The sequence below is a fragment of the Emydura macquarii genome, unplaced genomic scaffold (assembly GCF_026122565.2).
Source record: "Emydura macquarii macquarii isolate MOO-44397 ecotype Brisbane River unplaced genomic scaffold, CSIRO-AGI_Emac_v2 contig_2171, whole genome shotgun sequence".
Lineage (NCBI taxonomy): Eukaryota > Metazoa > Chordata > Testudines > Chelidae > Emydura > Emydura macquarii.
Genome location: NW_027132308.1, coordinates 3,411,187 through 3,438,409, shown reverse-complemented (window position 1 = coordinate 3,438,409; position 27,223 = coordinate 3,411,187). Strand labels below are relative to the sequence as shown.

The window sequence follows — 27,223 nt, the reverse complement described above, 5'->3', positions numbered from 1 at the left end:
TAAACACAGAGCACAGAGTATCATATCAGTATGCTGGTGTCACACAATTGTGTATCCTATGGACTCTGCAAATTTGGATCCTAAAGGAACAAGTAGACAATATCACCAGCCAGGTATATCAGAGCTTCCTTGTTCACACCATGGGAAAACAGAAATTGCAGACTCTGGATAACTTCTCTCCTCCAAACAAGTTGTGCTGGGAATAGTGCTTCACAGAATGTCCACGCTCAGAAATTTCAACACCAGAAGCAAAGCCCATCAACAAGACATGGGTCATGTGATGCTGTTCCCAGTGTAATCAGTTCCCAGCAGTGTAAGGATTAGCTCATGGAAGGATCACTGTGATCATGAGGAGGTGAAGACAAAGAAACACTTAAGGACTAATGGGCCCTATGTCTTTATTTATCTGAGTATCATTCCCAATTCCAGACATTCAAGCCTCTATATCCTTGAGTCTTCAGTGTTCAGTGCAGTAAATCTCCTCTGCGCCTATCAGAGGTATAGTTAATGCATTGACGCTCCATGATGCTGGCAAAGGCTTTGATGCTGCACAGTGCAGAAGCATTACACAGCACCATCCCAGTAATTTATCATGACACACTTGGTTTCCCATCAATGCTTTTAGCTGGAAACCCTGATAGGCTATCAAGTGGTTGTTGCTTGATGCACTATGAAGCATTGAGTTTGCCATTCTGTTTTCTGACAGGTTCACCAGTACAGCCAGTAGAGAGCCAGAAAGTGACAATTTAAAACAAAAAAGAAGACAACTCAATGTTAAAGGCAGTTCAATGTGCAAGAGGGGGCAAGGAGCAGCAGTGCTGAAGTTTCCTCAGTTCATTTCCTCAGCTCTGAGACAATGAAAACCCCAAAGTTGCTGTTCCTGTTGCTTTTTGTTGATGAAACCCCAGTTGTGCAGTCCCAGGAATTGGTGCATGGCTGTGACATCACCAGAAGGCCCAGCCAACCAATCAGAATATGGTTTTGATAATCAGTACCCCAAATCACACACTGATATAAATCCATGAATAGTAATAATCAGTAAAGAAGACTTCAGAAAAGGGAATAATCTAAGATATCAAATACATATAAAATAGGGTACAATGTTACATTCTATTTACCTGATAAGGTGGGAAGTAAGTTAGCCATCTTTCTATATGGGTGGCATACCATCCAGGTACTAGGCATCTCTTCTGTAGAGCTCTAAGCTCTGATGGAGCTCGAGGTCCAGCTGTGATCACCTGATAGAAGCTAAATTTTAGAGCTGCAGGGTCTTCATGAGATCGCTGATGCTGTAAAAGTAAAATAAGTTACAGGAACATCATGGACACCGAAGTCCAGAGTCATGGAAATGGGACAGAATATATGTGGGCAATGGTCTAAAGCAGCAGTTCTCAATCGGTGCTACGTGTACCACAGGTAGTACTTATGAGAAGGCTGGGTGGTACGCGAGCTGTACCGAGCCGCCGAATCCGCTCCCCACCCTCCTCTTGCGAAACTTTGCCGCCGAAAATGGGCAAACAGCGGAAGGGTTTCGGCGGCGGGCATTGCTTCCCCCATGCAAGCCGCGGCAAGTCTCTCCCCGCCGCCAATCCCTCTCCGCCGCTGCCGCGAAACCCCACCACAAGTCCCCCCCCTTTTTTTCCCGAGTGGTACTCGGGTCGGGTACAGTCAGGTCAAGTGGTACTTGACCTGACTGTACCTGGCCCGAGTGGCACTCGGGGAAAAAAAGGTCAAGAACCACTGGTCTAAAGTACCTGGCTGTGACAGATTAAATTACATTAGAAGTGAATTTCAGTTGAAAATCCTTGATCTATATTAGGTAAGTTGTGGAGAAGGTAAGACTAACACCACTATAAATGATCAAAAGTCCTGACTGGTATTAGCAATAGCAAACTAAACACATTTTCATTTAATGAAATGGCAGCTTATGGACAAATGAATCCTGGATAATGAACTCAAATATGGTGAACCTCTATTTATGTGACCAAATATTGAAGTCCTTACATAGTTTATATTCAGATCTTACTCCAGCAAAGCTCACACTTATTGCAATGGTGAATGCAGATGATTATCAGATAGATAACTTCTACTTATGGGAACAAAAGAAAATCCATAAAATCAATTATTATAGATAATGTAGATTCTGAGGTCCTTATTCAGTTTCTACTTACTTATTATTTTGTCAAATTCCCATTGTAGTCAGAAGACCAGAAGAAAGGGACTTTTTGAAATAAGAGCCAACAATTAAGAATAGGATGGACACATGCTTGTCCATTCTGGACAGATCCTACTGTTTCAAATACCCCATGTATGTAACTAGATGCCATGGTGATAGGCATTATAGAAATACTTTAGTAGATAGATAGATAGATAGATAGATAAAATAATTGTATTTACTATTTCATGAATCAAAAAACCAGGTACAAACTTGCATGATGAAGGAATGTACCGTAGTTATGGAATAATTTACAGTGAGATGTAGGGCTTTACTAAGAAAGAAATTTTGTCCACAGACTGCTGCTGTTATTATTATTAGTAGTAAAGCAGACCTATAATCTTAACAAGCTTGAACTAACTGCATTGACCACCAGTACCACAACCTACCGTGACCCTTTAAAACCTTGTTTGATGTCACTTCTCTGCTTCAGATTAAACTATATTCCCACTGGCCATCTGGAGATAGGTCCATGTTCTTGTGAACTGTACTGGCATTTACTATTGTTTTGTCAACTCACTGTGAATTACATTTGGGGAACCTATTTAAATTTAAGATATGCAAAGTTCCCCTTCAACATTAACCTGGACTTGTTTGTTATGATACCAAAGAGTGGTAGCATGAGTGGTGCTTCAGTAGCATTGATTGAACACAGAGGTAAAATACAGTGCTAATCTTTATTGTATGTAATTAAAAAAAAATTGATGGTGATATTAGATTTAAGTTGTAAGTTTTATTTTAACTGCTACTTAACTAATTTTTTCCAGTGGATGATGAAATATTTCTGAGTCTATTTGTGTTTTAATTTCTTTATCAATCTGAGATGTGCAACTGTTATGCGTTCAAGCCTGATGTGTATATCAACTTGGTTATAATGTAGGCCTATTTGTGCCCATATGTTCCTTTATTATAGTCAGTTTAACAAATGTTTAAAAAGTTAACCTTTATCAAAATTCAGACCCTATTCTGTGTTTGCAAAAAACTGAGGCCATGAGTAACTGCATATACATACAGACATTTGGAAGCACAAATTGGGCAACTGTGTCATGCATAGTATTGACATGCACTATTAGTTGTGTAAATGCATGTTCTTTACATGCAGTTATTCACACAAGCACATTTTTTGCATGCACTCATTACAGCCAGAGTTTTGAAAATATGGCCTTTGGTTTTATATATTTTAAAAGAGTGGATTATCAAGTTTATATATATATAAGCAGCCTTTTCTGTACTCATAGGTAATTGTTGGGTGATTATTTGGTTTTCAAATAAAGGCTTAACTTTGCTTTTTAGTATTTAATTACAATATATTGAGAGGATCCCAGGTAAAAACTGTTTTATACATATTCAACCAGAACCTGAGGGCATTCTTCGAAGTCCCTACCTGATACCAGGAGTATGCCCGATCTGAAGGGTCGATGAGAATAGTGATGATCTTGGCCTTGGGGATCAGGGAAGCTGCTCGTTTCGGAGCTTCCTCAGAATGGAAGTAGTTGGCACTTTTCTCAAAGAGAAAGTCTGTGGTGACATTGGATGGTACAGGGAAGAAATCCATATACCTAGAAAAGGAACACTATCCTCAGAATTACTCAAAAGTCTTGCATACACTAAATCAAGAAGGGTGGACGATTATGTTAAATATATTAGTGAATAATCCATAAAAGTAACAGACACAGTCATTGACAAGTAAAAACATCCTAGAAAAAAAAAGGCCTTGTTTTTTGTAGTGAGAAGAAAATGTTACAGGTGTCAAACAATTTATCACATTAGAATTAATGGGTCAGTCCCTGAAGTACTCACTCATAACTGAGTTGTTACTTAGGCAAAACTCTCATCAAAATCAATAGTAAAGACTGAGTAAAAATAGAATAAAAACTTGTGAATTTGGCCCACTGCTAGCTATTCATAAAAATGTGCTTTATTATTCATATAACAGCACAGGATGTCATTTCAGTTACAGCACAGCAGAATATCATAAGAAAATAATATTCAGAATCAGAATTCCTGTTATCAAATCTTGCAAAAGTTGGCTAACATGAAGATGTTACTTGAAGACTTAGCAAGAAAACCTCACTACCTCTTCACGCAAGAGTCCTCCAAGCAGTGACGCACCTCTGAATTATTATTCTTTGAATACAATTTTGTAGAAACAAAGCAGGCTGTTTTTTAGTTTGTTTAGCTTCTCCCCCACCAGTTATATTATTCTAGTTAGTTGCCAACAAACTGTTATATTATCATCAGGCTTGTCTATCCACAACCAACATACTTTTTTTCACTGTTTTTGAGGGGTGGGGAAGGGAACTTGGCAAATTTTGGTCTTTGTGGTTTTTCTTTTTACCTCTCATTGTTAACAACATAAAATACTATAGATAGTAACCTTTGCAGAGTGGATTGCCTGCAATGGTTAAAATATACCCCACTGCACAGATCTTGTGATGGCCCTCTGCACAGGGGTGAATTTCACCTGATATAAATATAAAAAACAGTTTCATAAAATAGCTGAGTCTGCACAGTGGTTGGTGGATAGTCAGTAGATTTCATAGTTGTCAGCTCTCTTCTTTTCGACCCATCAGACTGACTTCTCACAGTCAATAATGAATGCTGACCCACTGAACTTTGTAATAAGAATCCGCTGCAACAATTATAACACTATGGAAACCATACATCTTAAAACAAATTGTATGTGAATTTTCTTCATTTGGAACATAGAACAGCCTTCACACTGTTAATTTTATTGGTGAATACAAAGTCTAAGGCAGTAACTGGCTTCCCTGGTACCAGGGAGTAAATAAGACTAAATATCAAGAATTTTTTATTGGTACTCCTTGCTTAATGCACTGCATTATTGGTTTTCACCTTTGAACATCTTACCCTGCAGCACTTTTTGAAAACAAGACCAAACAAATGTGTCTTTGTAGAGATCTTTGGTAACTTCTTGGGTAAACTATAGGGAATAAGGTAGTAATGATGAGCTTTCCCTTCACTTACTCTGATTTACTGCATTATTGACTATTGACCATTTTCCTCATTACTTGATTCTTGAAAATACTTTAAAAAAGCATTTCTCCCCCTAACTGACTGGCAAAACTCTAATTTACATTTAAAGACAAGAACAAACTGCTCGTGGCTGAAATTTTCATTAGATTTCTCTTTTCAGTATTTTAGAAATTAGATATTCAACCTGAAACATTAATCATGCTATTTTATACTCAAATTACAATATTATTTTTATTGTCATAGCTTCAAAAACGTGCAAATAGGAAATAAAGCACCTGCCAGAGAAATGTATGGGAATCTCATCCTTAAAGAGATGTATAATTAAGAAACACACATTGCTTTCCCTTTTCTGTTATTCACACTCTGTGTATACTAACATCTTGAGACATACATGTAATTTTAATTAAGATTAATTCATTTTGCCTCAAGTTGAGAACAGATATCTCTTTGTGTGCTGTATTAGAAAGAAGATAAATATCTTAGGCATTTACTGTATTTTTGACTGAGATTCCCATAATTTATTTATGTGCATTTAAATATCATTTTATAAAGGCAGTAGTAGTCATTTTAAAACAGTGTATACATGTATTACCAAGAGTAATGCCATTTTTGTATTGTGTGCATACATAAACTTTTATATTTATACTAATAACCCATCTTACCAATCAATCCCCCTGTGGTAGTTATTTCTATTAAAGAACTGTACCTCCTCAAAGGTTTTTGGGCTGGGGGAGTTACTAATGATTGAAGGATGCATAATCAGGAACAAATACAAAGCTGTGGTACCTGAAAATAGGATGAAAGGCCAAAGATTAACAAAGCATATATATTCTGTCGGCCAGATTGTCATCTGGTGTAAACTGGCATAGCTCCATTGACTTCAGTGATTCTGTGCTGATTTACACTAGTTGAAATCCTGGCCCTCTATTTCTTAAGCAAAAACATTTAAAGAAATTTGTAGTTAACACCGAATATGGGAGCATCACTGTTGATGAAGCATCTAAAACTTGATTTTAAAAACAAATTATTGTATCTGTGCTGACATCTCACAAAAAAGATTGACAAACTCCAGCCCTCTTGTTAGATATATTAACAGTAGGTGGCTTGTAGCATATGAGGGGAGTATATTAAAATGTGCCATTCTCTGATCAGAGAGAAGAGAAGCAACTATACATTTAATGAATAAAGTTCCGCAGCCTTACAATTCTACCCATCCTGTAGGGATTTCTTGACTTGCAGTGTAAATTCCACTGAATAACATTGAGTTGCTGTAAGCAAGACACACTTTTTCTGTAGGACAGGTTGATGCTTGATGCTTTGAAAAATTACTGTCTGTTCCTCCCTCAGCTCTGATAAAATCCTGTCAATCTCTCTGTCACCACTTCAGCAGACTGTTAATCACACCATTTCTCAGTTAAACCCTATGAAAAAGTTAACACTCTCCACTACATCTACATTGTCAAACTGTGTAATACCTGTTTTTATCATTTACATTATTGTACTAAACATAAATAATGTCAGAATAAAAGATGCTATCAGATAATCAAGGTTTAGACAATGCTCTGAGTGACTAAAACTAATTCACTATTGTAATAATCTGAATTTGCATATCACCAGGTGCATTAAAATGCAGTAAACTCTTACCAGTTTTCTGGGGTCCTATAACCAGGAATTTTGGTAATCGATCACAAGTTTTTTCTTTAGACCAGATATCTCTGTGCCGCTTGTCATCACAGGGGTTCTAAGTGGGACAAAAGCAGTATCTGAGAATTTTATTTGTAATTATATTTGTTCAGTTTTTGTCCTACTTACATAAATCTCCAATAACTATCAGCCTACAAGAAATGGCAGTAGGAAATGTTATCTGCCCCTTTATTATGGATAGCTATGTGCTGTGTGACAAATTCTGATCTAAATTATAATGGTGTAAATGGATTTACACCAGATCTACAATGCAACAGAATCAGCATCTAGTGCTCTTAATTCATCTCTATGTGAAGAGAAACTTTCAAGCAACTATATTAAAAAAATGTAGTTTTCACTGTAATCTCCTTCTATGTATATATCCATCCAAGCTTCAAAACAGACACTGTTTGACATTGGTTTAACAGACAAATCCATTCCTGATGTTTGCATTCAGTGGAATTATGCCCAGGATTAATTGGATCCATTGTACTTTAGATGTAAGAACCATTCAAAATGAGCAATTTGATCACTTGCATAAAAATGGAATTGTACTTAAATCACTAATGAGGTTCCCTAATTGCCAATTCATTCTCTTTTACCCTAACATAACAGGTAAGACCCTAAGATAGGCTGCAGGTTTTAAAATGAATAAGTGGTCTGATTACAGCTTTAAGTCTTTATTTTGATTCTCTGCATTCATGTGTATGTATCCTGACTTTTCTGTGCATCTCCAACTGGCATGAAGAGTACATGCTTGGCCTACCACACTCTTCAAAGTAAAAAATATGCAGGTGTGTAATAGCATGCAAAAAGATTTTCAAACCAGGGTTCATTTTCCTACTAATTTCATATATTGGCATGAGCAGACATCTGGTGCTGGCATTAAATGACAAAGTCCTAATATTGCTTGTGTATGCAGATCGGTCTTAATTCTGCTGCTTAGCAATATATACCTGATAAATCAGACTTTTTTTAGGCTTTTTTCTTTTATGAATCTTCTGGATTATGCCAGCAAAACTAAGGAATATGCTGGTAATATAATTTGTTGTAAAATGAATAGGAACACTCTATGTACTGGCAGCAGCTACAATTTAGTGCAAATGTTTTAAAGAAAAGGTAAGGAACTTAGTTATATTCACGTGAATTGTTTGCAAAAAACTGCAGCATTGTCAGTACTTTTTGTGCAAAATTATTAGCAATCTTTTTCAATAAATAATTCTAAATCTGCAAGTCATTCAGGTACAGTGCACTGCAAAGTTTTGAAATTCATGCTCTGTGAGTTTGTTACATAAGTCACATGGCATAGTTTTTCTTTCTTGATTGGCTGTTTTATGTAACTAAATAACAGCAGTATGAATTTCAAGCTACGTATTCAAGTTTTAAATTTTTAATTGTACACACTTATTGATTAGGCATATAATTCAAAATCCATTGTTGGAAAACATTTGAGTGTTCAAGTTTAAAATGCACTTTTTGAGGATATTTGTTTTAGTAAAGCTTGTCCTTAGGTATATTTGTGCCAAGCCAACCAAAAATGGGTATGATCAAACTGAAAGTGAACTCATTCATCAGAATGAATATTCAGAAATAATTTTCTGCAATATTTGGGCAGCTTTAGTTTTAATGTGTAATTATTTCAACTCTAAAGGAAAATATTACACTGGATTAATTGAACTACCACTAATTTTGTGCACCGGGAATGTTGCAATGTTCACTAGTACCATCAGTTGTTTCTCTGTATCTTCAGTGACCATGGCGATTCACTGAGTATATGTCATTTCCAGGGTCAGTGCAGGCTGCAGTGAAATATTCACACACCTGATATTTTCAGTTTGCTCACTTTTACATAAAGGATAATTAAGTCAATGGAGTTGATACCATCAATAAATTAGGCCCAATATTGGTACATTTCTTCCTTGGCCAGTTCCCACCCTTTTTGTGAATTACTTTTTAATCTATCTAATCTATTTCTAGTATGCCAGTCATAATAATATCTAGGTGCCAATGAGCCTTAATCCTCTCTCCATTTAGTAGGATAGACTTCTCTCATACAGTACATGGCAAAAGATACAATTTCCTTAATGGCAAAATATCAATTATTTTTTAAAACCATGTTTAAATTGCTTCACTCCTGTTAGTTACAGAAGAATCCAACATACTAGCGGAATTACACAATAAAGTCTTTACTGAATTTGCAAATATCAGGTTCAGTCAACAATAAAATGAGTTAAACAAATTTCTAACATCTTTAATTTGTTCTCTTTTTAGATGCATATTAAGACAATCTGCTAGTGAGTGGAGAAAACAATTACTTTAATCTTTAAATGTCAGCAGGTGATTTATGAAACTGACTTTTAAGTATCACCATTTTATCTGCTAGGAAGTTAAAACAAAATTCTTCACAAACAAATAAGACAAAAACATTCTCTGTTCGTCTCTTCTTTCATAATCCTACCTGCCAGAGAGGGTCCTTCTGCTCAGGAAAGAGCTCAAAGTATTTGTAAGCCAGCTGGACTGGAGGCAGAGTTTGCAATTTCAGGTTGGTCCAGCTCTGAACAAAGTTGGCCAGATTCACAAAGGTGTATAACCCCAGGCGGTCATTCCCATAGTTGGACAAATGGGTCATGAAGATGCTGATCTTTAAAAATAAAATAAAATGAAGTACATGTTCTCTTATTGTGTCACTAGGTGGCAGTCCAGCCATATGGAAGTTTGTTTTTGAATGTTTCTTCCATTTAGAACTTCAGAGGTATTGTTCACATAAGTTTACCACCCTTCGTTTCACTGAACAGAACGTTTTTCCTCAAGTGGACTTACTGAAATCAAAGGGACCATTTATGCAGTAAGGTACTACTCAATGTGAGAATGCGGTCCATACTTTTACTGAATTGTAGAATATTCACAGAAACTTTTTCACAGCAGTGTAAGCTAGGCACAGGAGTGTCATAGCAAAAATTGCACACTCGTTCCTTTTAATGTGAATTTAATGTGAAATATGCATGCAGCAAGGGCTAGAAACAAACAAATAAAAATCTGATGTTATTTTAAAGGAAGAGAGGCTATGTTATAGAACAAGAGGATATCAGACCTTTAGTGTTATAGATACTGTATCCAAATGTTATTATTTAAGCTGTACATTATTAAGGTAGAGAACTAATCTTCCTATGTGCCTGTAAAGCACCACACTGTACCAATGGTGCTATATAAAAACAAGAGATGGATAGTTTTCAAAATTGTGAGCTCTTTGAGGGAAGACCCTAATTAAATGGCCTAAATTCTCAAAAACAATTATTTGCTGTAGCAAATCCTTTGACAATGTCCAACTTCTTATTAGTGATATATCCTCAAACAATGAACACACAGTCAAATTATATGTAGAAATGGGGGGAAGAAAACGTTTTCTTGGAGCAAGTCAGAACATTTTCATTGAATTTTGTATGAAATATTTGCAATGAAATGTTTTGCTCGATTTCATAAGAGTGGATAAGTTTGCCTGCCTAAGTTTGCCTGCCTGCCTAACTCCTAAGGTTTGATCATGCATCTGTTACACAAATGAGTACTCCCAGTTGACAGGAGTGTGCACAGAAATTTTAATTTGACCCCTTTTAGAGGAGCACATTCGCCCAAGCCCTGCCCCAGGAGGAGCTTTCTTCCCTTCTCCCCACTCCTGCCTTGGCAGGAACTCGATTGCTCCTCCCCCAACTGCCCTGGGGCTGAATGAGTTCTGTGTCCCTGATGATTATTGGGGGGGCTTGTGCCCCTGCTTGACTCCCCTTGTGCCCGCTCCTGCCAGTTGAGGTCATTGGACTCAGTAGCGCTCTCAGAGTTGGGTACGTCTACACTGACGGCAGCAAATCAGATCGACCTATCCAGATCGATTGAGCGGTCAAGTGAAGACTCGCTCAATCGATCCAGAAGTCACCAGAAGTCGACACAGTAAAACCACCCCCTCAGCCCTGGTCTACACTTACCTGGAGATTTGGCGGCAGTCGCTGGGAGTTACGCAGAATAGCTTGCATAACTCCTGTAGACTGCTGTACTTCCATTCTGCGCGGTGTCTTCACTGCACTGCGCCGATGGGAACTGCATTCCCATTGACGCAGCGCTATGCCACTTGAGGAGATGGTTTTACTACGTTGGCTTCCTGATCAATTGAGCGGGTTTACACTAACCATTCAGTCGATCTAGAAAGATCGATCTGACAGCAGCGATTTTGCCACTATCAGTATAGACATACCCTCAAGTGGCGTAGTGCTGCGTCGACGGGAATACGGTTCCCATCGGTGCAGTGCAGTGAAGATGCCACGCAGAAGGGAAGCACAGCAGTCGACGAGAGTTACACAAACTACTCTGCGTAGCTTGCGTAACTCCCATCAACTGCTGCCGAATCGCCAGGTAAGTGTAGACCAGGGCTTAAGGAACTGAGGGTGCTCTACTCCACAAGTCTCCACAGGAATTCCTCAAAGGAAGCACCCATCATCTTGTGGAATCACATCCTTATGGTACATCCCTGGGGGATCATTTGTCTGAGTAAAGACTACTCGTGTGGGTAAGAGCTTACAAGATCAGGTTCCCACATAGATGCAGTTCCCCAACTGAGGTCAACAGCAGTTGCACTCATGAATAAGAGGTGCAATATTGGGTGCCCAAATAACATGTTGATGAGCACAGTATGAATATACAGACATACAAAGACTAGCGCTTACTAGGAGTACTCATGGGAGTAAGGGCTGCAAGATCAGAACTCAATTTGCAAAATGCTTCATTTTCACAATATGAAAAATAGTTTTTCACTGATGAAATCTGCCTTGTGCTCACAGAATAACTTGCAATTTCCTTCCCTTTAGAAGAGTGGAATTCCCACCCACTTTTTTTTTTAAGAAACCAGTGCAAAGCCAAATTCTACAGCCTTGCTTCTATGAGAAACTTAGCACACCATGTTCCAGAAGTTCTGCTAATCCTACTTGTGTTTCATTTCTATTCTACTGACAATGAAACTTGCTATGAGCTTTCCTTTTAACAAAAAGACATTTACTGAGAATGATTCTGAAACCACTTCAGAAATTAATGTTATTGCTTTGTGTGAAGGAATTCAAACCTTGAATTAAAGAAACAAACAGGGAGAGGAGATCATTTGAGGTCTACAGTGCAAGAAACTGACCTTGCACTGTTTTGGTCTCAAAGTATTTTAAAGCATTGTGACTTCATAAGACATACATTTTTAAAACTTAGCATTTCTAGTTTTGTAATTCTACCTTAACATTATGCAGCATTTGCAATGAGCAAACACAGTGTTTCACAGAAAATTTGTTTAATGAGTGTCATGCTATGACACTTCTTGTCTTGTGACTCAAGCCTAGGGCTTCATTTTGTGCTACTCCAGAAGGATAAAGAGATATACTGAGAGATAATTTATCAGGACTCAATCTCCTTTTTAAGCTAGGACAGTAACATTATTTTTTAGAAGATGGAAATATTCCCTTTAGACAAGGCATAATACATAGTTTTGCCAAATGTGCAACCTTTCAAGTTTCCTTTATTATGTTTAGTTCTGAAAGCATGAGCAGACCAGCAACAGGACCGTTGTTCTCAACAAAGATACAATTGGAATGTTTTCACAAAAAATGTTAGCTTGCTTCCTTGGCAGCATCTCTCTTTCCTACACCTGTACTGACCTCTGACATTTATAATGTTAGTTCATCTCCTGGCAATTCCCTACCTGTCAACAACTTCAGCACTGCACTGGAAGAAAAAAGAAAGAGAACCTGAAAAGGTTATTAGTTCAGGGAAAATATGTATTATTCTTTCTCTGAAGGGAATATCACCATAATTTTAAAGAACGTTATGGAATGGAGGTTAAAAAATGGACTGAATAGATCATAATAAATCATCTTCAGTATATGAAACACTGTCGATGAAGGGGGAAAATGTCAAAACAGAGATTCAGTTTGAGTTTTGCCACCATTCTTACACTATAAATACTTTGTGAGTAAATATTAACAAGAGAGAGATGATCAGATACCAGTTTAAGACTCAGATAACTAAAACTTTACAGAAAGCCATATTTATTGTTACCAAGTACATGATATATACTACATCTTTATATGAAAGAAGGTGTCTTTTTTACTTCTACACGAAATCTAACATATTATCTGATATTTTCTTTCAGGGACAATCTAAACAGTAGTTTTCCCCACTTTTAAAGATGTTATTTAGTGAGCACCTATTAAAGTCATTTCCAGTCCCACTGACTGTGAGCTTAGGCCCATAAGTATTTGTGAAAATGTAAAATAATGACCCCATCTTGTGCTACATTGAAAATAAGGGAAAATTACTCACCTAAGCCTCAAGACATGAGTACATCTGATCTGAGGATTGGCAATTGCCCCTTCCCTATACTAGGACTTGCTAAGAGACAGTGAAGCCCCCTCCACAGGTCAGAGCAGCCTGTGGGTTTCCTGAGTCTACATCCATCTACGAAAGACCCTTGTAGGCCATTTTGGCAGCTATGAATAGCTGGAGTGTAGCAGTATTCTGGCCACACTCCAGTTTCCCTAATATGCATCATGCATGCAGATCCCATCAGGCATCAGATCCCTAATATGCATCATGCACCAGACACTTCTAGGCGAGGTAAAGTAGAGCCAACTCTACATCTCCCAGGAATTTTCCTGTACATTGGGGGATTTCTCTGAGGGTGATCTACAGCATCTTTATGGCCACTTTAAGGGTCACAATCTGGTCCCTGCTTCCCCCTTGCTGCAGTGATGTGCATCATCCCTTTTGGTGGCTTACATTTCTCTTCACACTGGCTCAACTGCACAGACTGGTGTGTTGCATGGCAAAGCCAAGACTTAGCCTATTTCCCACTCCTACCTTCCCACACACCTGTGCAGCAAGCTGTCCAATGAGACTATGACAATTTTTTTTTCCATTATCACAATGTCCCAAAATCCACTGTAACAAATTCTAACAAAGGCGAATGCTTTCTTTATCCATCCTAGGTAATAATTACTGTGTTGTTAGCAAATACATTGTTGTAAGATTTATTCTCTTGAAAAGCCACATCACTAATTGAAAGATCTAACCAGACCAATTGTGAGCCTTAGGGAGGCTAAATCCAGTAATTGACGTAATTTGTCCTATAATCCTGCCCCAATAATCTTGCACCTTTGAGCAATCCCAGGAGATACAAATGAAGCTTCATATATTTCTCCATCTGCTTCTTTTAAGTGAACCAGCTCTGAATGAATTCCTGTTTACTATAACCCGCCTGCATTTTAGTCTGTGTCCTTCAGTGAAAACATCCTATTTCATTCTATTATATCAAGCCCTCTTTTTAAACTATTTCTTTTAGGGCATCTCAATATTTTCTGAACTTCAGTACAAGTAGGTTCACCCTTCTTAGCCTTTTCTCATAAAGAAATTATCATCTTGGTTGCACTTCACTGCACACTCTCCACGGGATTTAATATCCTTCATAAAGGGACTGAAACTGAATAGAGACAATCTTTAAAATGATAGTTTGTGACTAAACCTGGCCTCTGGGCAGCAACTCCTTTCTTTCTCCCACCCCTCTCTGAATCACAATAACAAAGGTGCTCTTCTCTGTTCTGTTTCCACACAGAGCCCTCTGGATAGCTGTATAATCAGCTCCTTTCGGCTTCTTGTCAGCATCTCCCTTTTCTTTCCTCCACAGAATAGGAGTGGCAAAAGTGCTCTCTCTGTTATTTTCTTCCAAACCCTATAAGTAGCTGATCAGAAGGTCCTTTTGGCTTCTGGTTGAAGCTGAAGAAATTAAGGGAAACAGGACAAGCATTCAAACGATACAGCTTTTATCTTTTTTAATGCAATTATGCATTGTTTATTGTAATGGAAATGATTTTGTTACAACAATTCTTCCCAGCTGGGTGTAACAGCATGTAGGTCAATAATTATCATTTAGATTGTGACTGGATCTCTACTATTAAATGACATGCACAAGATGAACTGAAATGATCTAATTTATGTTCCAAGAACAAACAATATATATTTGACAAATAATTTACATAAAATGAAAACACTAAAAATACCATGCTTCCCGAGAAGAGAAACTTTATTTTTAAAGTACAGATATGAATAAATATCTATTAGTTCAAAACAACAATTGTTGTATCTATTAACAAAGAGAAAGAGAGGAAATTCTTAGTTGAAATTACAATGTTCATACAGACAGGAGGTTTTCTGAGAAAAGCAGAGGAGCCCCCTTTCTACATGGCATTCTGCCTTCCACTCAACAGACTTTGGAGACCCCACAGTGATGCTGTTTTTAGGGATGTATGTGTGAGCACCCCCTCATCCTTCTGTGCCCTATTTCATCTTTCTGGCCTCAAACATCCTCTCCCTTCAGAAAAGGGAGGGGACCACCAAGGAATACTGGAATAGGGGAGAAGTTTACCAGGCTCACCATGATAAGTAGGATAGGTCTTGAGCCTTGTTCAATTATTGTGAATAACTGATGTGGAGAAACAGAGATAATCTGGTTGGCTTGGGAAGGGATATTGGAAAGGGGTTTGTGGATTTCCCCACTGTGTAAACATCCTTCCCTCAGTTCTGTAAAACTTACCAAACCTCAAACTCAAGATCAGTTTGAGCATATTCAAGTTTTGACAGAAATATTTTGCATAGGTCTAGTTTAGGCCCCACTGTTCCTCCTTCCTGAAATCTGTATGCACAAATAACTTCCATTGACTTCAGTGGAAGTTAGTTACACACAGGACTGTTGGACCTGACTGCAGTTAATAAAGTACCAACACAGGAATAAGCAACAAGTAAAATGTATAGCAAAGTTCTTACTATTTTCACATTTTGGAGCAGATGAGTCATAAAGGAAAAGGATGATGAGGGTACACATTTCTCCTGGATTAGGCACTGCTTTCATATTTATAACTGACTAAGGCAAACTAACTTTGAGCAATTCAACTTTAATTTCATATTGTCAAACCATACACTTACATATTTTTGTCATAGGCACAATTTTGCCCTCAAATTCACATTATATGTTGTGCACCAATATCCCATGGCAGAATTAAGATTTTATAATTCAATACAGTAAATTTAGCACTTAAAACAATATGATTGATGATTAATTAGTCTCTCTCTGTTAGGTGCTAGAAGCAGATGTATTACGAGTTTAATATATTGCTATTATTTTGGTTGCTGAACAAATGTTTACAGGCCACATGTGTATGTCTAACTCTCAGATCACCTATTTTCCAATTAATTTTGCATTGTGTACACTCTGTTTGCAGTTCTGATATTGTCTCCATATTACTCAGAAGAGTTCAATTTCAGGTATTCAGAGACTCAGTAACAGCTGTTCTTCCTCTATTAGACTCACAAAATGACAGAATAATGAATTAGGTCTATACTTGAATATATATTTTTAAATTGGTTAAGAGAGATTCCTTTTTGAGCGGTGTAGCAAAAGTTGCACAGCATTGTCTCAAAGCTGCCATAGACTTGTCTATTTGTAAAGATATAGATTCAGTTGGTTTAATTTAACTTACACAGTCAAATGTATTTTCTCCACAAAACCTACTAGAATCCTGGAACTTTTATAAAAATAAATACAATTACATATCTGGTCTAGTGGATGAAGAACTAGAGTGAGAGTCAGGAGAGTCAGACTGAGTTGTATATACAGCTTTACTACATACTATTTCTATGACCTTGGGTAAGTCACTTAACTCCTCTGTCACAGTTTCCCAGTCTATAAAATAGGATATAGTATCTATTTACCTCACAGGTATGTCAGTAACAGCTGACTCACTGATGTCTGTGAAGTGCTTTGGGATCAAATGGAAGGTGCTGTATGTGTGCAAAGTTTTATTATTACCATCCATAATTTGAGTTTTGGGCATGCTAAATATATCATCATATTGAATTTTTCTGTGGTTGATTAGCAATATATTATCACACCTGCATCAAAATAAATATATGGTGTTTTTATTGTTATAATTTTTAACTAGAAAGCTATATTTATATACATATAATCTAGTGTAATTTTGCTTGTTTTTTTCACTTGTTTTTTGCTATATTTTACAAAAAACATTGGACCAGTTTCTGCCTGACACTTACATAGGTGTGTAATGAGGCACAGAGAGAGGTGCAAGGAGTTTATCCCATCTTGTGCATCCTACCTAAGGTCGAAATAGAATTTCTGTTCCTAAATTCATGGGAGCTCAGAAATGCTTCCATTAGCGTTATTGGAAGTGTAAGGGATCCCTAAACAGGCAGGAAGGGATGGGGAAGAGGTAAGGCTATCCTGTGAAGTGGGACTAGCATGCAGAGTAGAATCAACATGCAGAAGAGAGCAGGCTGTGTTTCATAAAGGGGTGTAGTAGGAGGTGTACTGCCCCATGCACGTCAGAGAGCTCTGGGAGGCACCTGCATCTGAGTGCTCCTTCTGGGCAACTTGGGCTGTGCCTAACAGGCACAATCTAACTCACAGGTATTGCACAAAGCAGTCAATGGACTGTTAAAGGATTTGATCCTGAATGTCTTTGCTTTTATATCTGCCTCAGTAGTTCCGAAACCTAACTATTCACTAAGCCCACATTAAGAAACAGCAGGATCCACTGGCTCTAATACATGTTCTCATTTTTTGTGCAAAAGATGGTAATTTCTCCCTTGCTGCAAGTCAATTAGTGTAATAATACTTCTACTTACTATAAAATGAGGAAGGTGGACATTGAAGGAAAATAATACTTAGCGTTCAAGGCACAGCAAATTATAGCTATTTTAGGGTGAATCAGATGTGGAGCCTAAATCATTGACAATCTCGCTTCATGCATCAGTGTAACCATACACAGAACACACATCTGCTATATATTATTTTCAATGTAGGGAAGTCTACCACTTGAGTGCTTTCACTGCGGTGCCTTTCCACGGTGCATTTTCCTTCTTCCCTTTGATCCAGAGACGTAGAATGTCTTTTGATGAAGTACATATAGGTTCATATGGTGCACTTTTTTGAGAGGAGTTGGGTCATAGCTGTGAGATCTAAAATGATTTCCTGAGCTGTGATTTCCTCAGTAAGGACTGATGGACATCTTGTCGGAGGGCAATGCTCCTAAGTGGTATGTATCCACAACAGCTTGAATCACTCTCCTGTGTAGTTCCTGTTTTAGGGCCAATCCTGCCAGGTGCTGAATGCTTTCTGGAAAGTACTGAGAGCCTTCAATTCTCACTGACATCAATGAGATGTCATTCACTACTTTGTCTTTGTTGAGCTGTCTAGTTTTATGTTAAGAATCATTGACCTAATAAGTGGCTCAGATTTTAGAATATTTTAGGATATTTATCTGCTGATTCCAGGATTTAGAAAGTAAATAAAATAGATTCAAAAACTGAAATAAGCTCTTGTCTTGTAATAAATTCCAATCTATTGATGGAAACTGATGCTGATGAATACAGCACATTTCAATAAATTTCATCTGCTAAGAAAATATGAATTTTATTTCTTTAATTTATATTTAGGAAAAGTGTAAGTATTTCCATGTGCTAAAATTAATTAATAAACACAGGAGCATAAGAGTTGCCATACTGGATCAGACCCATTCATCTAGTGTAGTATCCTGTCTTCATAAATGGCCAGCACTAGGTGCTTCACAGAAACGCTGCAGCGAACAGCTGTGGGATAGTCTGACCTCCATGAAAATCTCATCTGAATGCCTAAGAATTAGAGATTGGCTTCAAACCTGAATCATGAGATTTTATATTGATCCAAATTTTCTGTTATCATTAATTATTATAACTTTGAGCATTTTTGTTATTCCTTTAAATGACCAATCCCTTTTTGAATCTTGCTAAATTTGGCCTTAATAACATCCAGTGGCAGTGAGTTCCACAGTCTATGAAAATTTTTTCCTTTGATCATTTCTGAATTTTCCACCTTTTAATTTAATTGACTATCTCCTGTTCTTGTGTTATGAGACATGGAAAAACACAACCTCCTGAACTACCTTTCTAGACCATTCATTATTTTATATGCTTTTATCAGATTCCCTTTTATACAATTCCTTTCTTAGATAAACAATCCCAATCTTTTCAATCTCTCTTCAAATTAGAATTTTTCCATGACTATGGTCATTCTTGTCACCATTTTCTGAACTGCTTCTAATTCTCTATTTTTTTTAGACAGAGTGACCAGTACTGCATCAGTATTCCAGATGAGGCTGTATTACTGATTTATAAAATGTAATTATAATATTTCCAGTATTATTCTATAGCCTGTTCCTCATGCACCCCAATATCTTAAAGCATAATGAATAAGCACATGTTACAGCTCCACTGAAGACAATAGAAAAACTCCCATTGACTTCAATAGTGCAAAACTAGATGCACCATCAATTTATCTGTTTGGATTAGAGTACATTCCAGTGCACATCCTAATGTACACATACATGTGTACAACACACTTTGAAACATCTCTGTTACCATTCCCTGTCATTACTGTTATACAAACAGAGGTCTATAATAGCTACTTGTATCAAATTAATAAAATAAACAATGATCTATTTTACAAACAACTGACCTCATACTCCTGGCTACTTTGATGGATGGGAGCTAACTTCATGATTTACCTCAGAAAATTGAGCAGGGAAGCTGATGGCATCGCAGATTCAAAGGCAAATTAGGGCTATGGAACACATTTCCCTGCCACTAGGTAGCCACCATCTAGGTAGTCCCTCTATACATGCAAGTGCTCCATTGCTCATTGGGGCTCTGCATGAATTTGGGGACTTGACCAGACAACAGCTTCTCTAGGTAGCATAGAAGACAAATATTTTAAAACAGAAAATGTAATATAGCTGCTCCATTCTGTTCTTTATAGGTTCTTATACAGTACTCATAACTATAGTATCTGAACATTTTCCAATAGTTCATTAAGCAACGTGAATACACATCTCTCAGGTATTATCTTTTACCCAGGGGAAGAAGTGGACAGTCTTGCTTAGGCTTAGGAATTTTTTTTAATATACTTGTTGCTACATATTTATGTTAGAGGCAAAGTCAAAGAAACATGCCTTGCGATTGGAGCAGAAAGTGGAGAGGTTTGTGATGATCCTTAGTGCCTTTGAGAATTCATTTCACAGTCTCTGACAGGCCCCTGAGAAGTTCTCCGGCACAGACTAACTTTATCCTTATTATAAAGAGTCCTGTTGTGCCAGAGGAGTGAAGTTATTGACCACTGTTTTCATCCCAGAGATTTAGGTCATCTTTCAGCTATCTTAGACCCAGACTGAGACCTTGAACTTGCTGTGATATTCTATGGGAAGCCAGTGTAAAGAGTGACGGAGCACATATTGTGCTCACGGTAGCCTGTGTAACTAAGAGGATGTACTGCAGGGTTCCGTACCATTTGGAGTTTCCTAAATTCTGAAGGCTTTATGCCCAGCTATACCGCACTGCTGTAATTGAGCCAAGAAGTAACAAGCATGAGTAACTGAGACCAGCTCATCATCCAGTGTGATAGGATGAAGTCTCACTGCCTATGGGAGATGACAGAAAGCTTTACTTATATAGGCTGTTATATGAGAGCTTACTACCAGTAAGGAATCCAGGAGTTCTCAAAAACTGCAAACAGAATTAACCTATTGTGGGCATGTAGTTTGAACCCAAGGAGACTGGACCACAGGGCTGCAAACCCTTCAAAATGCTTTCCTCTGCATAACCTGTGTCTTGCTTTGGGTTCAGCTTCAGCCAGCTTCTCTTCATCCATGAGCTGATCTTGTCCAAGCACTTGGCCATCTTGGAGGTACTGATATGGTCATATGTGGTAAAGGTAGAGTTGTGTGTCATCTGCACATTGCTGGCACTTGAGGCCATATCGTCGGACCAGTTCACTTAGTGTAGCTACTTGTTGAGGAGAGAATTGATCCTTGTGGGACTCCAGAAGTAAGGGGTCTAGCAGTGGAGATGCAGTTTCCCATTACTACTTATTAGGTGCATCTCTCCAGGAAGGACTCAGACCATTTTAGCTCATTACCCTGGACTTTGCCACCTCTTTCAGGCAAAACAGCAGTATTGCACAGTCAACAGTGCAGAGAAATCCAGGTGGAGAGGACTAGCTGTCTGCCCTCCCTCCATGGACATAAGGAGATCATTCATCAGTGTTACTGAAATGTTTTCAATTCTATGTCCTTGCCTGAATCCTGATTGTGTTAGGTAGGTTAGTGTCAGTTAAATTAGCTTGTTGTTGCCTTTGGCTAGCTTCTCTGCAAGCTTGCTCAGTAATGGGAAGTTTGACAATGGGTGTTAGTTGGCCAGAACCAATATATCTAGGCTGGGTTTTTTTAGTGTTAGTCAGACTATTGTGTGTTTGAAGGAGGGTGGGAAGATTCTTTCTCTGAATGAGGCATAGTCTATTTTAAATCAGGAGTGGAACCTGTTGTTCATGACCCTCTTTCACCAGCCAGGAAGAGTCAGATACACAAGTCTTAGATCGAGACTCTATAATCAAGACTCTATTATTGATGAACTCTAGGAATGCAGGGGGGCTGTCGGTTGGTGGTTATTAGTGGAGGAGATCCACGCTGCTTGAGAAGGCTTTCTGAATGTGCGTGATCTTTTCAGCAAAGTAGGATGACAGTTCTTCACACTGCTTGGTGCTCTGTTCTGATGCAGGTTATAGGCACTCAAGATTGATGAAGTACATTATCACCCTGGATAGCAACTTGTGCAGGATTTGGCAGCTTCAGTGGAGGCTGATAGGAATGTTCTCTTGGCCTGTAGTACAGCCTCAGCATAGGCTTTGAGGAATTCATTATGTTTGATCCCGAAAATCTACAGCAGGTGCTCTCTCAATTTAAACTCCTCCGCTTACATATACAAACAGTCCTGTCACATCTGCTCCACATCAACTGGTAATAAAAGCACTGACTATGATGGACATAAGTTAGTAGCATGGATGTATGTCCATAATATCCACAGTGTTTTGTATGTGAGCAAGAGAATCAAACAGCAGGAGACAGAGAGAAATGTTCACATAGATTTATATAAAAGGTGTGTTTGTATGTTCAATTCTCCTTGGCCGTTGGACCTAACTGTTCTCAAAGTGGCCCACGGCTAGTAATAGTGTCTTCTTGTCATGTTTTATTATTAAATCCTACAAGAAATTATACTGTGGATGACAGTGTACTATATCTACCTGATGGTTATATATATAATTCAAAACCTAAATGCTCACTTTTTTCATCCTTCGCAAGATAGCCTTAGGAGATTGGTATCATTTCATTCTTTGAGACACTGAACAGAAACCTCTTTCTACTAATCCAGAATATTCATTTAATACTGCAGACAAAGATGGATGAGTCACGTTTTCCCTGAAAGGTCTAACGATTTTATCAGGCACAGATACTTGAGTGAAATATTTTTGATGCCTAGATATTGCACTACTTTATTTAGATTTTGTGGAATCATTTGGGATTATTAAAAATGTTTTGGTTAAATTAATGCAAATTACTACTTAAAAAAAAAAAAAAAAAAGAAAAAAAAACCCAGAAACAATAACATTTTCTTCCCTAAAAGTTCCTAAAGGCCACGTTTTGCCACTTTCATGGTGAGTATTACTTTACTTTGTGAGGTGCAAATGGTTAGGGACGGACCCTTAAATGTTTATTGTCTGACTTCTTGAACAGAGGTAGAGGACAAAAAACATTTGAATTCAGTTCTTCCTTTTGATATGTTCTGTAGGTTCACGTTGCCTTATACCAGTGATTCTCGTACTGAGGTTTATGGACTGATTACTGGCAGGTCATATGGTGCTTGCATCTCTTCCTGTGCCCAGCTGTTTCCAAAGAAACAAGGTTCTTCTTTGTAAGGAAGGGGCTGTAACCTGTGAAAGCAGCTGAAAACAAAGAGAAGGATCTTGTCTATGTGGTCCCACTTGGAGCCAATGCTACGTAAAAGGAGAAAGAGGAGAGGAAAAAGGAGTAATCCTCAGAGCTCAGAGGCCAATGACTAAACAAAGTTTACAGTTGGATAGATGGCTAATGACAACTGACAACATGTTTGTCTTACATATAAGTAAGAATAAGAGTCATAAGATCTGAGGTCTCTTCCTAGTTCTGTCATATGGTTTTGGGCAAGTCATATAATCTCTGCTTGCCTCAGCTTCCTGATCTGTAAAATTAGAAAAATAATATTCATATACTAATAATACAGGATTGTTGTGGGGCTTGATTCATTCATTTTTGTGGGACACTGTGGTAGAACCTCAGCTGTTGTAAACTGGCCCAAGTCCATTGACATTAATGAGAATCTGGCCCTTTGACATCTTCAACAGAAGACATTATAGAAATGTAAAGTATTATTAGAAAGTAGGCAAGGTGTTATAAAACCATTTAGTCTTTTTTCACAGTTAGGTAGCACTTAGGCACTCAATGCTTTATAAACATAACAGGCCTTGCTGTCAAGGTCATTTTACAGCCACTATCAGATCACAATTCAACCAGCAGTCTGGGGATATAAATCGATACAAAATAAATACAGAGGTTTGCAGACCACAAGATTAACTACTTTGGTACATCAGCTCTTATGTCCCATATAAAATATAACTAGCAGAGATCGTTTGCAGAGCAGGATTTCCTGTGTAGACTGATACTTTTCTTACCTGCAGAGCTAGTGCATTAAGAATGCCCTGGGAAAATGGCACTAATACAGATTCTCATGTCAAAAGCTTACAGATTCACATATGGTACTATTTTTTGTGGTTGTGGTTGTTTCCAGCCTATTACAGGAAGAAAGCCTCTCTGGTGAAAAGTTATGACCAGACCACAGAGAACATTTTGGGGCTGATTTTTATGGGCATTGTCTTGAATGTGAGGTACTCTTATGCATTTCCTACAGAATCAGGTTAATAACTTTCAATCACAAAAAACTATCTTCACATAATGTTAATAGTCCAAGCTAAACCAACAACATAAGTGAAATCATAGTTAGGGCTTAAATTTAATTTTAAATTCACCTTATCCATAAATTTCCGTGAAAGTGTAAGTGTTTCTTTAATTTTTTTTTTTTAAAGATGAGATTATTATTTATCTGACAGAGTAATGATTCCTTTATAATGGTTCCTCTTGATGTTCTTTATATCTATGGACAAGTGATATAGTGAGAAATCTTCCTAATGGAGGTTTTGTTTTCTGTAGTAGGCTGGATATATTATGATTATTCCCTCAAAAATTAATTCTAACTAGTTTACTCTATGTATGTGAAAGTTTGTGAAATAAAATATGATATGTTGTGATCATGGAAATATGTGAAAACATGTGCTTTACCTTTAGAAGTGTCTGTTTGTATAAATATAACATTTTTGTTAGACTTGCAATTTATGATATAAATGCATTTAACACTTTTAAAAAATGTGTATGACAAGCCTATTTTTTAAAAATTAGCTATCTGTCAGTTCAAAGGCTAATAGCTTTAGGAATTATTTTTAAATAAATATTTAAAACTTATGGTCCATCTTTTCAAAGGCAGCCCTTAAATCTATACCTGCAGTTTGTCATGGCAAAATGCTCCCAGTGTGCCTATGCAGTTACAAAAAAAAAAAGAGTGCATTTAACTCCTATTATTTTATATTGTATTGTATGCTGAATAATATGTCTCATTGCTTAGACTTGTGCGATTATGCAATGAACGACTATATTGTAACTCATATAAAGATTGTCCTATCAGTCCTATCAGTCAACAACTGCTAGACAGGTATGCTATGTATTACACCAATAATCATGTTCTTTTCACTGTTTATCTTGTCTTTCCCCCTAGTTTATCTATTTTATACATCAGCTGTTGTGCTGCAATATATATAGTTTGTAAGCTCTTTGGAGAGAAGACTAACTTTTTATTATGTGCATCTACAGTGCCCCACACAATGGGTTCTGATCTCCAACTGGGGTCTCCAGATGCTACAGTAATTCAAATAAAAAAATAAAAAATAATAAAACACAAAAAGAGGCACTGTTCAGGGTGTGGAGGGAATCTTAATTTTGAATTTTATACAATTAAAGTCTCAGCTTTAAAGTGAAATTCTTCTATATTAATGTAATTTTTATATACAACAATTTCTTTAATGACAATTGGAACTAAGGGATATAATATTAATAAACCAATGAAAAGTGGGAGTGAATGCAACCAGAATTGCAGAAATAGGTTCTATTCACAATGGAACAGCAGCTGTTGTGTAGTATAGAAAAGGAACACATGTTTTATGGTCTGTTTCCCCAAAAGTCTCACATCCAAATACAACACAGGATCAACTTTGATTTGCTTAAGAGATCGGATAAGTATACAACACATGCTGGCCTGGTGTTGCTGTATTAATTTAAATAACAGGGAATGAGTTGGCAGGATTAGGACTAAAAGGTCTCCTATGCAGTATTGCAGAGCATTAGTGCTAAGCAAGATGTCAAGTAATGTATACAAAAGCCAGATTTTGTTTTTTAAATCGGATACCCCCCATCTGTGCATATGCAGCTGTGTGCTTACTTAGATAGGAGTAGTAAAGGGCTTTTAAATACTAGAGAGTAGAAGTAGAGTGGATACCAATTACAGATTTTCTAGTAGGTGAGTGCTGACTGCATTAGCCCACTGACAGGTTGATTGGGAAAGGCCTGGACAAGTGAAGCAGAAGAATTGGCTATATCAAGTAACTCCTCCTATTTGGCTAATGTTCAGACTGCCAAACCTAAGAGTTCAAAAGACAACACAAAATAATTCAAGAGATTTTTTCCAGCCCAAAATCTACAAAATTGTTGTTCTAGGGCATGCATTTCTTGTGCCAAAGTGAACAACATGGCACTATTGCAACACATGTCATGCCCTGAAAAAATCAGGATGATCACAGGGAAATATCTCAAGGTGGGGAAGATGAATGTTCCACATCCCTGAGTGCCAGTCAGAAAGTGCTGCTTCAGACTTGGCCATGTTACCGTCCCACGCCCAGAAGTAACAAATCCTCCTCAGGTACAACTCTTGTTTTTGGCTGGATTTATGATTCAGGCAATCAGCCGACTTTAAACTTTGCTACCACACTGCTGTCAGGATCAGACGGGTTCCTGTCAGCTAATTTATGTCCAGGCCTCTTTCTAATCTTGGAGTGCAGTTCACCATTTGACTCCAATTTTTTGCTGCTGTACCTTTTTCTTCCAGTCCCATTTGTTGAGCCACAGAACTGCCCTTGAGGAGCTTTGTTCCATATCCTGACAAAGCAGGGCGGTGCCTGAGCCTCCCTGCACCCCTTAAAAGAGTTGCAGCAACTTCCTGAAGCACTCAGGTTTTCACTGAGGCCTCCCACCCAAAGTGTTGTCCCAATCTTACCCTATTAATTTACCTGACCTGAAAAGGTGTAATGTTCTATTTGTACCTGATGCTATTGCCTCATCTGAATTCAAGAGTGACTCCTGCAGGCACAGCATCCTGAACTAGGGAAACTGTAGCTTTGTGGTGGGATGTGTGCTTTTTCTTTCTTATGTTCACTGTGTAACCTCTAACATTACAAAAACCACAAGAAACCCAAACCCCCAAACAACTGAAACTGAAGTGTAAAAGAATTTAAATCTTGAAAAAGAATTGCTTGCCAATTGTGAATCAAATTACCCAGAGTTGCTTACGGACAGCTTCTTTCCACTGAAATCCCACTGATGTTTTTGTGTATTAAATGAGAGCTCAGTAATATTTAGGCTGGGCTATTCAAACTATCTGAAAGGAGGTAGATGTCGTAGTCCTTTAAGCACCTTTGAAAATCCCAGTCATAGAGTTTAAGTGTCAGTGTAAATTCATCATACTAAATCTTATTTACATGTTGCAAATGCAACGTAGCTTTTATCCACACTTTGCCTTTCAATTCAAGTTCACCAGGACCTTGGGGCCAAAACTTGCCTAAGGATAGGAGTCTCATGTCAATTCTTGATAAAACTGACCTAATTCAAGCCGATTTCAAAAGTACTGTGCTGTTCTATGCTAATCGTCAATATTCTGCAGTTTAATAGCCTGGCTGTTCCATTCTTTCTCCACCATGGATAAATAAGAGGGTAAACTGACTGATGAATTGTGTGGTCCATTTAACTGGAACTTTACACTGAAGTACAGTGAACTGTGCCTATGAATCAGTAAATGAGAAATTCTCAAAAAGCATTAGAAAAGTCACTTATTTGTAGGGCCTACCAAATTCACATTCCATTTTGGTAAATTTCACAGTCATAGGATTTTAAAAATCTTAAATTTCATGATTTCAGATATATAAATCTGAAATTTCACAATGGAGTAATCGTGGGAGTCCCA

The 27,223-nt window shown here is 37.7% G+C and overlaps 1 protein-coding gene across 1 annotated transcript in view; it reads right to left on the bottom strand.

Moving 5' to 3' along the window:
- Positions 1 to 27,223, bottom strand: part of LOC137160227 (bifunctional heparan sulfate N-deacetylase/N-sulfotransferase 3) — a 127,924-nt gene that overhangs the window by 8,221 nt on the left and 92,480 nt on the right. The window contains exons 8-12 of the mRNA XM_067558684.1: positions 9,354 to 9,536; positions 6,857 to 6,953; positions 5,875 to 5,998; positions 3,600 to 3,774; positions 1,119 to 1,289 (exon numbers count right to left, since the gene is read on the bottom strand). Of these exons, the coding sequence (XP_067414785.1) occupies positions 1,119 to 1,289; positions 3,600 to 3,774; positions 5,875 to 5,998; positions 6,857 to 6,953; positions 9,354 to 9,536 (750 nt within the window). The remainder of the gene's footprint in view (positions 1 to 1,118; positions 1,290 to 3,599; positions 3,775 to 5,874; positions 5,999 to 6,856; positions 6,954 to 9,353; positions 9,537 to 27,223) is intronic.